Raw genomic sequence first — 17262 nt, forward strand, 5'->3', positions numbered from 1 at the left:
AACTAAGCACACAATAATACATTTTATTTGCTTAACTTAAAATGCAAGACAACAAACTAAACACACAACACACAAATAACGTAATTAGTACGATACAAAGCATATTTAATCATCATACATTCCAAACTTTGCCCAGATGTGCTTCACTAGATCTGCTTGCAGTTGGTGATGGACATTTGGATCACGGAACTCGGATCTAGCACGCACATGATCCGCAAAAGCGGGTAACACCTCGGTTGAGTATGGTTGCGGTGTACTAGATTCACTTCCCTTAGCTTGCTCAAAATCGGTCCAGCGTTGAGCATATGAATCTCGTTCATCCTCAACAATCATATTATGTAATATGATGCATGACCTCATGATGATACCCAAATCAGTTATGTCCCAGAAGCGAGCTAGTTCACGGATGATTTTAAAACGAGCTTGAAGCACTCCAAATGCACGTTCGATGTCCTTCCGACATCCCTCCTGATGTTTTGCAAAGCACTTATCGGGTTCAGTTTGAGGAAGTCTAATAGACTTGACGAAAGTTGGATAAGAAGGGTAGATACCATCAGCTAGATAGTATGCCATATTATAGGGACGTTGGTTCACGATGAAATTCACACGTGGAGCGTTTCCCTGTTCCAATTCATCAAACACTGGTGACCGGTCTAGAACGTTTATATCGTTCAACGTTCCCGGACATCCAAAAAAGGCATGCCAGATCCAAAGATCAGGAGATGCAACTGCTTCAAGAATAACCGTGGTGGTTCCCTTATCCCCTCTAACAAATTGACCTTCCCATGCTTTAGGACAATTTTTCCACTCCCAGTGCATGCAGTCAATACTCCCGATCATGCCTGGGAACCCCCGCATTTCACTAACCTGTGGTATTATTTGCAGGTCCTCTTGGGTTGGTGCTCTCATGTACTCTTGCTCATACAATCGTATGATTCCTTTACAGAATCTACGTAAACACTCCAATACTGTAGTCTCTCCTATTTTGATGTACTCATCGACTGCATCTGCTGACACACCATATGCTAACATTCGCATTGCTGTGGTGCATTTTGCTAAGGGCGATATACCTTCTTTCTTCGCTGCATCAACTCGCTGGGTGAAGTAGTTATCACTACTTGAAAGGTCCGCAACGATTCGAAGGAACACATGTTTTTGCATCCGGTACTGGCGACGGAATATTCCATCGTCGTATGTAGGCTCATTGGCAAAGTAGTCGGCAATTAGCCTTTGGTTTGCCCCTGCATGATCTCGCCTGAGATGTTTTCTACCACGAGGTGCGCTATCCTCCAATATTAGATTTCGACGCTCCCTAAAGTGGTTGAGTATATAAGTGTCTTCTCTCTTGCTTTTTTCAAGGTAAGCTTAGATATCAAACTCTGGTGGATCCATTTTTTGTGAAATTTGAAGTAGATGGGAAGAGATGCATTGAATGGTGGATCTATGAGTCCATATATATAGATAAATTGAATGGTGGAGATTGACGGATTCGAAATAATATGAACTATAGTTAATTATCGGATAAGGACTAGATTCGAATTGAGTGATGCATATTCAAACTCGGTAACCCATACATTAAAGCCACTGACAACACCGACAAATTATTAAAGTAAACAGTACAGACTTGACAAAACACTGACAAATTATTAAAGCAAACACTACAGACTCGACAACACTGACAAATTATTAAAGCAAACACTACAGACTTGATACCACTTGAAAAATAATAAAGCAAACACTACAGACAATTAATTTCCAAAGAGCTCTTGGGACAACCGCTTCAACAGCTCTTTCTTGTGGTCACTGAGATGCTCCTCTTCACTTAACTTTAGAAATAATTCCATTTTCTTAGCTTCAGTCTCCTCTTTCCTCAATCTACTAGTCTCTTGTTGCATCGCCGCCATCTGCTTCAATTGTTCAACCTCTATCTCCTTGACTTGTTTGTATGCAGCCCAATCTTTCTCCATCGCCTCCAAGGCAGCTGTTGTGCTCTTCTTTTTACCCCTTTTTTTTAGCTGCATCCCTACCCATTGGACGGGGAATCGATCCTATAGAGTTTGAGCCACATGCATCACACTCACGAGATCTCTTAGATCCACTACTTCCTGAGCCAACACTTACTCCTGCTTGACTATAGTAACGTGGTTGATCACGGAGAGCCTGCCATTCTGCCATCAAATTAAATTGACCCTTCTTCCCATCTGCGTATAATTCTTGCGCTTGGGTCAAAATATCATTCTCCGACCAACCGCTTCGTTGCATACGCTTAGCGCCTTCATAAGCGTCAATCCATTTATTTATTTGCTTGCTCATATAATTATAACGATTTCGGCATGCATTTCCATCCCGCGGATGATCGAATGAGCAATGCTGATTACAATACTCAGCAATTTGACCCCAAAATGTTTCTCCTTTTTGGTTTCTCCCGACAACACTGTTTGTGCCATATTTAAGCCACCCACTAATTAACACCTTATTTTGATCAGTGTTCCATGCTGGTAAGTGACTTCTCCTGCTCGTAGGAGTTGAATCCTCTTCATTTGGAGTGGCTTCATTACCAGCTGTCATGCCACCAAGAGTCATTTGTGTTGAAAATTCGGAAAATTCAGGTGCACCATCATTAGACGGCGGTGTTGGAGATGGATATCTGAACATAGATCCATAATGGGGATGAGAACGTTGGTTGAGAAATTGATTTGAATCTTGAAAATTGTTGTGATTTTGGTAGTTGGATTGATTTGGATCTTGAAAATTGTTGTGATTTTGGTAGTTGGATTGATTTGGATCTTGATAATTGTTGTGATTTTGGTAGTTGGATTGATTTGGATCTTGATAATTGTTGGAGTTTTGGTAGTTGGAAATTTGCTTTGGATGTTGATAAATGTTGGGATTTTGGTAGTTGGGAAACTGATTTGGATGTTGATAATTGTTGGGAATTTGGTTGTTGGGAAACTGATTTGGATGTTGATAATTGTTGGGAATTTGGTTAGAAGAATTCTGGGTGTTGAAATGGTACTTGTTGGGATCCATTTCAAAGCAAATGGAATAGTAGAAAGATAATAAGATGATGGAAAACTTGGTTTTTTTTTCTGTGTCCAAATCAAACGAACCAAGTCTCTATTTATAGAGGAAAAAAAATCATGAATTTTGGTATATTTTTTATATTTTTTTAATTTTTTTTTGAATGAAATAATTGAGTTGGAAAGATTAGGATAAAAGAAAATCGCCCGGACCAATCAACGCGTGACACGCGTCACTCCTCAGACCGTCTCTCTCTCCTCTGACGCGTGGCACGCACGCGCCTGTCGGTGCCCAACCGACGCGTGCCACGCGTCCCACCACCGGACGCCCTGGGACCCGCTGCTGCCACGGCCTGCAGAAACGCGCCTTGTCTGCGCGTGTGTGGCACGCGCCTGACATTCGCCAACCAGGCCGTGCCACGTGTCACCGAGGGCAGGTTTCAGCTGTGTTGAAAATTTTCAACACCTCTCTCCTCCTTCCAACTTTCAACACCCACATTAAACACCATTAAAACCCCATTTCAACTTTCAACTACCCACTTTCAACACCATTGTGGGTAGTCTAACGGTAAAAAACAACCATTAATTATAAAAATGATCATCACTAAACTTCATTTTTCCACCGAGAGACTAAAATCAAATTCGCTTAGAACATCTCAAATGAAGATCTTAAATTGAGATCTTAAAATAAAATCCGGATCTTATTAAATCTTAACATTAGAGGTATTATACATGACATGAGATCAATCTTAACAAAAGCTAAAATATGTGTCTTAACTCGTTACTCTTACAAGTGAGATCTTAAATAAAATAATATTAATTTCTCTCTTAGAATAAAAATAAATAACTCGTTACTCTTACAAGGGCAATGGTGAAAGCGAAATTACATGGTAGTCAAGGGGCAAATACGGAGACAAAGTAAATGAGTATTGGCATTGACTTGTGCATTCCACGCGCCTTCTCACTTTCCTTTTCTTTCTCTTTCCCTCTTCCGATTCATTCACACACCATCTGAAAATTTTCCCGGAAAATCACAGACAATGCACGATTTCTGCTTCACGATTCCTTACGGGTTGCTGTTGGTAGGTGGTGGAGCATTCGGGTACATCCACAAAGGAAGCATCCCTTCTCTGCTCGGAGGTGTTGTCTCTGGTTTGCTCCTCATCGTCGCTGGATACATCAGTCTCAATGCCTTCGGCAAACGGAAGAACTCTTACTTTGCTCTGTTTCTTGAGACCGGTGTGTATACAAGATTTCATGATTTTGCTCTGTTTCGTACAAGGGTGTTTCTAATTAGATTTTTTATTTTTTATTTTTTATGATTTGATCTGGTTTAGATGGTGTTGAAAATGTTGGATTGTGATTCTTTCTGTTTGATCTAGCAAAATTGGTAAAAGGGTCACTGGTTAAGGGTTCAAAATTAGATCTTTCAATGTATTGAATGATGGGGTGGTTATAGTCCATGTTTGCTACATTGGTTTTGTGGTTTGTACTAATTTGTGTCCAAAGATTTTGATTCTCTGTGTTTGATTTTATTTTCTAAGAGGGTCACTGGTTAAGGATTCAAAATTAGATCTTTTAATGCATTGAATGCTCTGGTAGTTATAGACTTATAGTCCATGTTTGCTACACTAGTTTTAGTTTTCTCTTCTTTGTACTAATTTTGTGTCTTTAGATTTTGATTCTCTGTGTTTAATCTAATTTTCTAACAGGGTCACTGGTTAAGGATTCAAAATTAGACCTTTTAATGCATTGAATTAGGGTTGAAAGTATGTTGGATGAATGTAGAAGTGACAATTTGGAGAGTTGAGATGAAAGTTGGTTTGGAGCTAAAAGTGGGTTGGGTGAATGGGGTTTTTAATTTGCCAAACATTGTGGCACAAAGTTACATAAGACCCGAAAGTTCTTTTGGATGCCCCAACTGAAAAACAAACACACCCATAGTCTATGTTTACTACACTAGTTTTCTCTTCTTTGTACTAATTTTGTGTCCTTAGATTTTGGTTCTCTGTGTTTAATCTAATTTGCTAAGAGGGTCACTGGTTTAGGATTCAAAATTAGATCTTTTAATGCATTGAATTGAGTGCTCTGGTAGTTTACAGTCCATATTTGCTACACTGATTTTCTCTTTGTACTAATTTGTGTCCTGCAAAACAGTTTGTGCAACCGCTCTAACTTGGGTCATGGGGCAGCGTTACATGGAAACGTCCAAGGTTATGCCTGCTGGTGTTGTTGCAGGAATCAGGTAAGTCAAGGGTTAGAGATACCCAAAGCTCACATTCTGAACATATATGATTCTTTTCTCAATTCTCACTCAGTTTCTAGGAATTGAGTTTAAATTTTTAAGATTTAGTTATTGGATTGATGTTGTTCTTAGCTTGTGGATTGTAAACCCAAATATTTCATTTGTTTTGACAAGAAACATTTTAATCTGCTATTATTACCCCCAAACTTTTTATGTGCAAGTTCTTCTAAAATTTGTTTTAACTTCTCAGTTCTCTATATATATTTTTCCAAATAGGATGTCTGGAATCAAGCACTAGTAGGAGCCATTACTTGGTTTATATTTTGTCCAATTGCTCCACATCTGCCACCTTGGACGGAACCAGAAAAATGGGTAACATGGGGCAAAAAAATGCATTAAGCAACATCTACAGTAGCTAATTGAAACAGACAATATAAAAAGTTTGAGGGGGGCAACTACAACATCTGAAAACTAATCTATGAAGACAATAATTTATCTTCAGGGAGCTACTACCCCAATTTTTAAGCACTGGGTTCCATCCACTGTTGTACTAAACAGATTTTTCATGTATGCTAATCTTTGATATACGCATTTGTAGACATTTATGCAAGTTAGGTTGCTTGTTATTTCTAAACTACCGCTTAATCATTAGAAGAGAAATATATGGTGTTATCTGGAGTTAAGACATTTTCCTTTCTTTTCGGTGCAGTGGTCTCATGACTTTGTTTTATCTCTACAAACTAGCAACTGGTGGCAACCATCTACCTGCCAAGGCTGACTGATGATAACATGATATATATCTCATATTTTCGTACTAATACAGATACATTGTGCTACCTACACACCTTAGATGGTTGAGATATCTGATTGTACTTGTTTGTATACTTAGTGATTTCAGAGTGTGGAACAGATAGTTGTTGTTCTTGTTGTCTTCATATATGTAGGAGAATTGGGCATTCTTGCATCAATCTTTAAGCAGCACCTTTTCTTTTTTCTTTCCTTTCTCTTCTTGTAGCATTGAGGTTGCCCTATATATGCAACACTGGGTCTTATTTGTTGAATGATTGATAAACTTGACGAAAATTCCAAATGAAATGTATTGAGACTTATTACTTGATTAATCTGCAAATTTTCTACCTTTCTTCTGAAATGTGAATAAATTACATTGTCAATATTTAGATTAGGTTCTGCCCAGGAACTAAAATATAGCTGACTTTATGTCTTTTGTGTTTGTTTATCAGTTGAAGTGCAATGTAAACAATTTTTTACCACAATATGTAAGAGTTGTGTTCAATTTTTTCTTTGAAGTGCGTGTTAATGTTCATTTGCATCGGAACCAATGGATATCGAAACATAGTCGACAATACTTGCGTGTTATGTTAACTTTCTGAATAGTATAACTAACGATACTTGTTGTGCTGATCTAATTATGAAACTTGTGATGTAAACTTTCTATAAAATATAACTAGCTTGTAATGTAGTCGAAGGGATTAGAAAATGAACAATAATTTCCTCAAAGGGATTAGAAAATGAACAATCGTTTTCAGTTGTTTAGACATAATGGTTCTTTCTTTTGTATTGTGCCAGCCTCTCCCAATTTCTGGTATTTCCAGACTATCTTGACATGAGAAATTTTTCCTTGATCTGATTGTAAATAAAAAATAGAAAAATAATTGAGATGCACATCAAAATATTCTTACATTAAATAGAAAGAAAACATGTTTAAAAGAATTGTTACTAGAATCAAATCAGTTAGTTCATCCCTCCATGATCCAGCTCTGCCGTCTTTGTTTGATTCAACTTATCTGCTGTCAACTTTGGTTACACTTTTGTGGGATTATTAGGTAATAATACTTGTTTTCTTCGGTTCAAAATAGCTCCCTGGAATTATGGAATGTTCAAACTTACTGTATATTTCAACACAATAACTTAGGAAACTTCCCACTGTTAAACTAACTATATCAAATATAATGAAGAGGACAAAGCTTACAACAGATGCACAAATGCAACAAAAAGGAAAACGACAGATCCTTTGGTGCACTTGTCTTTTGCATCAAAGTAAAAGGACAATTCCTACTATAACATGTTTGGTTTCACGGAGAATTCAAAACACGTTTACTTAGAAACTAGAAGAAGTGATTTTATAGCATTTCACCGTGGAGTCAAACCTTATATTTTAAAATCAACACTCCATATCATAAACCACTAACCAGACTCCCCCTCTTTCATTGTCTTTCTCAGAACCTGAAAAGAAACTACTGAGCCATGAATGTTTTTCTTGTTAGTTTCCTCTTACTCATCCCAATTTTCTTTCTTCTTATAAGAAGAAGCAAAGCATGCCAAAGGGTCCCTCCAGGTTCACTAGGATTCTAGGAATACCAATTATTGGTCAAAGCCTTGGCCTTCTTCGTGCTGTGCGAAACAACACTGCAGAAAAATGGGTTGAAGAAAGAATCAAGAAGTATGGTCCTGTTTCAAAGCTAAGCCTCTTTGGAAAATCAACAGTTTTGATCTATGGACAAGCTGCTAACAAGTTCATGTTCTCAAGTGGTGTTGACACCATTGTTAACCAGCAAACACAGTCTATGAAAATGATCTTGGGTGACAAGAGCTTGCTGGAACTGAGTGGTGTAGATCACAGCAGAGACAGGGGTGCACTTGTCTCATTCTTGAAGCTAGATTCCTTGAAAAGATATGTTGTGAAAATGGATGAAGAAGTTAGGAGACACATTGAGATGAATTGGCAAGGGAAACAGCAGGTCAAGGTAAGTTGTTAATATAGGTTAGGTTAAATGCATGCTTGCAAATTTTTCTACAATTGATTCTGAAGTCAAACTCAACTTTAAGGAGAAGCTTCTATGATTAGCTTTTGGGTGACATAATTGATTTTAAGGAAGAAGAAGTTGATCCATACATGATATAACATGCTTTGGCGTTGGTCCAAACGCAAACATGATTTCACATATGTCAAGATGCCTACTTGTTAGTTAAAATTTGCCATATTAAGTTCAATGTGAATCGGAGAAGCAAAATTTTACCATGTTGAGTTTGACGTGGATTCACATTGAGTTCAACAGAAATCCAAATATACACTAACCTGATGTTTGAATTAGAGTTTTGAAAATTGATTTTGAACTAACCTGATGTTACAAAACTAATTTTAATTACAATTTATCAATATATGTCCAACAGAAATTTACTCCCCTGCAAAAGCAACAATAAAATCGTTGTTTTCATGTAAAATCTATGTTGTTATGAAATCGTTAACTAAGTGTGTTTTTTTTTTTTGAATTTCAATGCCTCATTATCATAAATCAGAAGAGTGAGCATTGATGAAAGGATATTTAATGAAGAGGTTTTCCTCCACTAACTACTATCAAATCCCTTTTAAGACTCAATCGTAGTATAGTATCGGGTTTTGTCGTTTCCACAGGGATTGTGTTACTACGTATTATTCTCACTAGCTAGACATTGTTTGAACAATTTAACCATGATATGTGTTTTATTGAATTTCAATAAGGAAAAAGATAAATAAAGCGATAAAAGAAGTTTTACGGAGGCAAACAAAGAAGAAAGTGTATTTGGAAAATGAGTTCACTTGACTTACAACTTATTCTCAACCAATATACTTTTATAAGATGAAATTAGCATTTAAGATGTCAATAAGAGCTATTCACCTACTAATTCCTTAGCTAAGTGAATCTACCAATTAAGAACCTAGCCTTAATTCCTTAAGCCCTAGTGATCATAAAAGGAGCATTATAGCACATACCTACTCGATAAGACATTCCCAAGCTCCGTTCCTAACTTAAGAAGTTCATGTCCTAGTGGATAGAATCTCTGATTGTTACTAAAAAAATCCTAATAGTTTCTTCTAGATAATCCTATCCTAGAGAGGTGAGTATCCCGACTTATCACTCGGTATAGATTTCTTTCCCTACTCATGATATTCATACCTAAGAGTTAATGTCATCCTATTGTCACCCAGAAAACCTCAACCCTACCTAAGACATGTCTTTCTTAAGATGACTGATGCAAGAGTGGTTTATCTCATTAACTAAATTCGTACCAACTTCTCAATTGTCATGCAAATCCTAAAATTCATCATATTGGTAAAAGATACATGAACGCGCAAAGAGAATTATTAAACCTAAGACAGGTGTTTTTCCCCTTTCTATGAACTAAGCTACATTAACTCATATCAATTTCTCAATCTATTTATGAATTAATATAAACTCTTTAAATCACAAATTAACCAATTGAAGCATTAAACATAGAGAGAAACACCAAATAATGAAAATTCATACTTATAATTGCATAAACATGTTTTGACTAAGAGTAAAATCAATTCCAAATACCAAAATAAAGTCAAAACACAAAAATAGGTAAAGAGAAAAGCAAAACCCAAAATAGAACGGAGTCATGGACGTCCGGAGAAGCTGTCACCTCCTCCATGGCCCTGACACCGGCCCTCAAGGGTATAGCCTTCCTCTCCACCAAGAAATTGCCTCAAAGTCTCCCAGATGTTTATTAGGATTAGAAGGAGAGGAAGGTGAAAAAGATATTGAGAGCAGCTTTAGCCTTCTTCCCTGGAGTTAACCCTAGCACCAGTTTGAGCTTTTTGAAGAACTCTTTTTATTTCAATAATTTATTTGATCATGGAAGTCATGCTTGGCTAAACCTCCGTAGGTACTTGAGGTTTTTAGTTTGATTCTCTTGACCTTATGTTTTGATTTACTTTTTGACTCATGAATCCTAGTTTTATTTATGAATTTCTCATCTTTTATCTATGAATTTTTATGCATGAAGATTAACTTTGCTATTTTGTATGCAATTGAGAAATCGGTAGAAAATAGGGATCCGGTGAGGAATTGATTAGGAACGCCTACACCTTAGAGATAAGGGTAACTTCTAATTGTGTTGGCTAGTAACTAAGTACTTTAATTCTCCAATTAAATTCGTCTAGGAACTAAGAGATTAGTGTTAGCAGTTTAATTGGAAGTTTTACGTAGTTAAGAGATTATCACGTAGAAACTTAGGCAAGCACCATAAATAAGTTAGATAATTCATGGATTAATTAGTGTATTAAGAACATAAGTGACATTGATGAAATCCTACCCTAGGTACTTCCCTTTTTTATTGCTTTCAAGTTTCAATACTACGTACTTGTTTTTCACTGAATTTTACAACTTTGAATTAAGTTTTTTTTCAACAATTATTCAACCCAAACCTTTTTTTTCCTTAGTCTTTTTAGTTATTTAATAGGCTAAATTGATTTGGACAACCGCAATCCTTGAGTTCGATATTTTATTACTACTTAACGAATAGGTACACTTGCCTATGCGTTATCAAGTTTTTTATTAGGTTTAGAAGAGAGATGAACAAAAGGTCCTCAAAAAATAGGTTAAAAACTGATTTTATAATGATTTTCGTTAAAAACTTGATAACTCCTAGCCAAGTGTACCTATTCGTTAAGTAGTAATAAAATATCGAACTCAAGGATTGCGGTTGTCTAAATCAATTTAACCTATTAAATAACCAAAAAGACTAAGTAAAAAGGTTTTGGGGGTGAATAATTGTTGAAAAAGAACTTAATTAATTGCAAAGTAGAGTGAAAAGCAAGTACGTAGTATTAAAAAACAATCAAAAAGGGAAGTACATGGGGTAGAATTTCATCAATCTCACTTATGTTCTTAATACACTAATTAATCTCTTAACTACGTAGAACTTACAATTAAACTGCTAACACTAATCTCTTAGTTCCTAGATAAATTTAATTGGAGAATTAAAGTACTTAGTTACTAGCCAATACAGTTAGAAGTTACCCTTATCTCTAAGGTGTAGGCGTTCCTAATCAATTCCTCACCGGATCCCTATTTTCTACCGATTTCTCAATCGCATACAAAATAGCAAAGTTAATCTTCATGCATAAAAATTCATAGATAAAAGTGAGAAATTCATAAATAAAATTAGGATTCATGAGTCAAAAAGTAAATCAAAACATAAGGTCAAAAGAATCAAAACAAAAATCTCAAGTATCTACAGAGGTTTAGCCAAACATGAGTTTCATGATCAAATAAATTATTGAAATAAAAAGAATTATTCAAAAAGCTCAAAGTGGTGCTAGGGTTAACTCCAGGGAAGTAGACTCTCCTCTCAATATCAATTTCACCTTCCTCTCTCTAATCCCTAGTCACGTTCCAATATATATTAATTCTGTTTCTTTTTCCAAATCCAATCAATTCAAATCTGAATTCAATCACGTGACATACGGATTCAAATGAGTGAAAAAGTAATCTCCCACACCTGCCACGTGTCAACTGTCCATTGGACCAGTCTTTAAGTGTGGATTCAAGTGCTACACGGGTGCATGGCCTTATGGTAGACCCCTGGTAAAAATAAGCCACTTGGCAAGGAATGAAGCTGCAGCCATGATCTCCGCACGTGCATGGTAATTTCAGTGGACCCTTAGCGCAGGATCAGCTCTCTTTTCCTGATTTTTCCATAAATTAACATTAAATAAAAATAAGGTAAAATAAGATAAAATCCATAAATAAACAAACTAAATTCTAACCAAATTTATAAGGATATATAAAAACTATTAAAATCTAGCAAATCAAAATAAAAACTCATAAAATACTAAAATAAATAAAAAAATCCGAAAATTATATAAAAATATTCTAAAAATTAATTAATACTCTAAAAATAAATTTAAAATAAAATAAAAAACCCACAAAAATACCCTTATATTTCCGGGTTATCAAAGCATCTACAGAGTTTCTGCTAGTATTAGGAGGCTGTTAACTTTATTGAGATTACTAATATACCTCCACTCATATTTTTAATGAGTGCCTTAGTAAACATCCCCCATCTGAGAGTATGTTAACAAATTCAATTGTGACTTACAGGTACTTCTTAAGAATTAGTATGAGTGTGTCAACAATTCTGGATTACTAACATACTTTCTTTTATATTTTAGAAGGGGAACGGTAGCAGTCAAGTACATTAACAAATTCAAAGTTATAACTTGTCTTATTGGAGTGAGTGTGACACAAATTCCAAATTAGATTTATAGCCTGAAATATGATTCTGCAAATTTAAATCTCTATGCCATGAGGATAGGGAATAGAAGCAAATCCTAGCAATCAAACGTTAAATCCCTTTACAAATGATTCCAAAGTCAAATCAATTTTGAGGAGAAGTTTCAGGACGTGACTTCTGGATGCCATAATTGATTCTGATGACTTCTGGATGCCAGAATTGATTCTGATGAGATAGAAACTGGTCCAAACTGCTAAATATATCATTTTTAAGGGATAATTAGAATCAAACCAAAGTTGGAGAAAGAATAATGGTAACTGTTTATTTTTGTTTTCTCTGATAGGTTTCACCCCTAATGAAGACTCTCCCATTCGACATAATTTGCTCTCTTTTGTTTGGTATTGAGCGTGGAAAACAAAGATCAACTCCTGACTTCCTTCAAAGCATTGGTTGAAGGAATTTGGTCAGTCCCACTTAACGTTCCTTTCACTCGCTACAACCGCAGCCTCAGAGCAAGTGCAAAGATCCAGAACATGTTGAAGGAGATTGTGCACATGAAGAAGATTTAACAGGAGCAAAATGGAGCCTCTGCCCCCCAAGACTTAATCAGTTGCTTGCTTGGAATGCATGACGAAGGTGGAAAACGAGTAATAACGGAGAAGGAAATCATTCAAAATGCTATGCTTGTCATAGTGGCTGGACATGGCACTTCAGCTGTTCTGATCACTTTCATTATCAGGCTCTTAGCGAATGAACCTGATATTCATGAAGCACTTCTTCAAGGTATGCGTGTTGGAAATTTAAGTATGAGTGATATAAGTCTCGAATTGGTTAGGAAAGATCATGACCCTCTCATGTGTAAACTGTTAGAATATAATATAAAACCATTAAAGTGACCCTTACCCAATAGCTTAAGTTTTTGGGATAAGTGGTTACTTGACCTGGTATCGGAGCCTCTATGGCCGAGAGGTGGGTCTGTGCAGTTATCCACGCTTCAAGCCCAAATGACTCTTGCGTGAGGGGGCGTGTTAGAATTAAAATATAATATAAAACCATTAAAGTGACCCTTACCCAACAACTTAAGCTTTTGGGTTAATTGGTTATTTGACAGTGAGGGGTGGAAGGATCGAATTTTTTTTTAATTAGAAAATGAGGGGTGGAAGGATCGAACTCTAGACCTCTCGGCCATAGAGGCTCTGATACCATGTCAAATAACCAATTAACCCAAAAGCTTAAGCTGTTGGGTAAGAGTCACTTTAATGGTTTTATATTATATTCTAACATAAACTCTATCTTGTTTTCTCATGTTGAATCGTGTATATATCTCTCTCTTCATATGTATAAATTGGTGGGAGTGAGACCCTTTGAATATTTATGAAGAGAGATACACACAATGCTACATTTGACATTGTCATGTGACATGAGAGGACTCTAATCCGATTAAGAATGGGTTAATTAAGGACCACATAAGTGCGAAGACAAAAAAGGCTCATTCCTTTAAGGTTTTGGGTCAAGATTTGGTGTCAAATCAATATTCTAGTATATTTCTTTAAACCACCAATAGTTGTCCCCTTATCTCAGATACTCTGATGATGCATTGAAGTGTGTGTTCTGTTGTGAGTGTATTTGTGTGTGTTTGTGAGAGGCAAAGAGATTGATTGGTGAACTCTTGTGGGTTGATATGTATAAATGAGAAAAATGCACTTGATTACTGAAAATGCTTCTAGTGATTCTTCATGTTTGAAAGCAAAGGCAAAGAGATCTTTATGTTTTGTTAAGTGGTTGCAGAACAGGAAGAGATAGCAAAAGGCAAGCCCTCAGGAGAGCCACTCACATGGGAAAATCTTACATAGATGAAGTACACCTGAAGAATAGCACAAGAAACTCTCAGGATGGTTCCTCCACTATTTGGTGGCTTCAGAAAAGCTGCAACAGATATTGAATATGGTGGATACCTTTACCTTATACCCAAAGGGTGGCAGGTAAGTGAAACTCTTGGTGAATCTCAGATTTGGATTTCTTGCAGTTGGGTATTTTAAAATTTTTAGTAGTCAGAACTCCATAGCCGTCAGATTAAAATTAGACAACTCATATTTAAATAGAAGATTGTACACTTTAAATCAGACTATAAAATCTGAGATGTCCTAATTTGATCTGATGGTTATGAAACCCTGACTGTAGTGAATTTAGGAAAATGCTACCGCAGAAAATCCAAATTTGATGAACTTCTCACCATGCAATCATTTTACTGATTAAAACCTTTCTTTGTCTAGATCTTTTGGTTACAGCAATGACCCACATGGATAACAACATTTTCCCAGAACCATCAAAGTTTGATCCAAGTGGATTTGAAAACCAAGCATCCATTATTCCATCCCACCCTACAACTTCATACCATTTGGAGCGGGTGCAAGAATATGTCCAGGGTATGATCTTGCCTGGATTCTTGTGACAATTCATTACCTTGTGACCAAATTCAGTTGGAAGCTACGCTTCTCAGATAATTTCTTCACAAGGGATCCAATGCCAGAACCCACTCAAGGATTGCCAATTGAACAAAAATGTTTCTCTCCTTAGATGCCATTTCACTAGGATTACTATTCGAACAAAAATGTTTCTCTCCTTGCATCAGTGCACCTGCTTCTGAAAATTAATTTCTGTAAGCATGTAGCTGGTTTAGGGAGAGAAACATACGGTAAGAATAGTAATTTCCCCATTTCAATAACTGCAGGTCTTTAATGGCCAGAAAAAACTGCTGGCCTTCTAATAGATGTACCAAAATGAAGTCTATGTTCAAAGATTAGTGTACTTATCTTGTGTTCAAACTTCAAAATAAATATAAATATTATTAGGAGAAGGCCTTTTAGGAGAAAACAGTTTTTCTCTAAAACCTAATCATATTCAAACATACACTAAAACCAGAAAGCTTTTCCATTAGAGACTGAGTAAAAGCATGTTTGGAAACACTTCTAGGATTGATTTTGAAGACATAATCAATTCTGCAAAGCAGCTTCTATAAGAACTTTCTGGGTTTCAAAATTGAATCTGATGAAAGAGAAGTTGATCCAAACATGCTATAAGAGTGAGACATATTAGATTGGTGCATTATTGTTGTTGTTTCTTCCGCCAAAATTCACAACCAGAATGAAGGAAGTGAAGAACAAATATCCGGAATAACTATTTGATGACTATCTTGCACATGATATTGATAGTAATGTTAGTCCAATAATGCAACAATAACTAAGCATTGAGGTTGCTCTGTATGCAACACAGGTATTTATTTGTTGCATGATTGATAAACGTGAGGAAAATTCCAAATGAAAATGTATTGAGACTTATTACTTGACTTCTCTGCACATTTTCATTTGCTTGGTGTTATTCTACCTTTCATCTGAAATCTGAATATATTGCATTGTCAAGATTTAGATTAGGTTCTGTTGTTCAGGAACTAAAATATAACTGACTTGACTTGGATAACAGTTGAGTATAATGTAAATAGACTTTCATGCAATTTATAAAAGTTATGCTCATTTTTTTCTTTGAAGTACGTGCTAATGTCCATTTGCATCGGGGCCAACATATAACCAAAAATTTGCTCTTGTTGGGCTGATCTAATTATGAAACTTGTGATGTTAACTTTCTGTAAAATATGACTAAGATACTTGTTATGCTGATGTAACTATGAAAGTCGTGATTCAAACTTTCTTTAAAATATAACTAGCTTGCAAGTTGCAATGCCTTCAAAGGGATTAGAAAATGAACAATAATTTTCCTCAAAGGGATTAGAAAATGAACAATCGTTTTCAGTGCTTTAGACAGAATGGTTCTTTATTTTGTATTGTGCCGGCTACTCCCAATTTCTGGTATTTCCAGACTATCTTGACATGAGTAATTTTTCCTTGAATTGATTGTAAAAAAAAAATTACAAAGAAAAGAAATTAGATGAGATGCACATCACAGTATTCTTAATTACATCAAATAGAAAGAAAACATGTTTAAAAAAATTGTCACTAGAGACCAATGAATTATGAATATACTGAGACACACTCAAATCAGTTAGTTCATCCCTCCAAGGTCCACCTCTGCTGTCTTTGTTTATTCCACTTATACAAAATGTTCTTATTTATTGTATATTTCATTCAACACAAGAACTAAGAAAATTTCCTACTCTAAAACAAATTTTTGTATATTTCAGCACAAGTTTCTATGTATTATTTTTAAGATCCAGATTTATTTTGTTGGATAAAAGATTTCATTTATCACCCCCAAAAAGGGAATCACACTTAGCAATCAAATATAAAGAAGACAAAGCTAACAACAGATACACCAATGCGACAGAGGAATCAAATCACTCAACAAAAGAATAATTTTCCTTATATGTCATCTTTTGGATAAATCTTAGACATAGTGACATAAAACTAGGATATGTGAATTTGAAACCAGACATATGCGCTACTAAAAATGATTTTTTCGAAAAAAACAAAAGTAGCTTTAGGAGGAATTAATTAATATTAATGAATAATATTCGAAATTAAATATTGAAAAATCAATAAATTTATAACAAAAAACAAGTTCAAAATGTAAATGTACATATCTGTTTAAAATTACTGACGAATCAATTTTGTTATTTGTAGAATTTCACTGTGTTTGGAAATCCTCTAGTTTTTCAAGTTTGGGAAAAGTTCCTAGAAGAAGCTTTTGGAGATGAAAAGTTCCTAGAAGTAATTCATACATGCCATCCTCTTCACTTAATTAATTAATTTTGGATGTCAAAGCATTTGCAAAACTAGAAATGCCATTACTGATATAGTGGTTGAATACCTAGTAAATCTGCCTTTGTTGCCAAACAAAGGGAAATGATAAATAAAACCATATGATTTTTATGTTTTTAGATTATGAGGTTAGACAATGTACACAGCCAGCTGCTATAGTGCTATCAGAACTGTTTTCATTTGG

At 35.5% G+C, this 17262-nt stretch overlaps 1 protein-coding gene and 1 pseudogene across 1 annotated transcript; both read left to right on the forward strand.

The window, feature by feature from the left end:
• Positions 1 to 3900: 3900 nt before the first annotated feature.
• On the forward strand, positions 3901 to 6386 carry LOC130733149 (protein FATTY ACID EXPORT 6-like). Its single transcript, XM_057585251.1, has 3 exons — positions 3901 to 4259; positions 5178 to 5265; positions 5975 to 6386. The coding sequence occupies exons 1-3, from the start codon at positions 4061 to 4063 to the stop codon at positions 6045 to 6047; spliced, it is 360 nt and encodes a 119-aa protein (XP_057441234.1). The 5' UTR covers positions 3901 to 4060; the 3' UTR covers positions 6048 to 6386.
• An 879-nt stretch (positions 6387 to 7265) lies between these two features.
• LOC130733153 (cytochrome P450 716B1-like) lies at positions 7266 to 17113 on the forward strand (annotated as a pseudogene).
• The last annotated feature ends 149 nt before the right edge of the window (positions 17114 to 17262 follow it).

Source organism: Lotus japonicus, chromosome 1 (assembly GCF_012489685.1).
Source record: "Lotus japonicus ecotype B-129 chromosome 1, LjGifu_v1.2".
In the NCBI taxonomy this organism is placed as follows: domain Eukaryota; kingdom Viridiplantae; phylum Streptophyta; class Magnoliopsida; order Fabales; family Fabaceae; genus Lotus; species Lotus japonicus.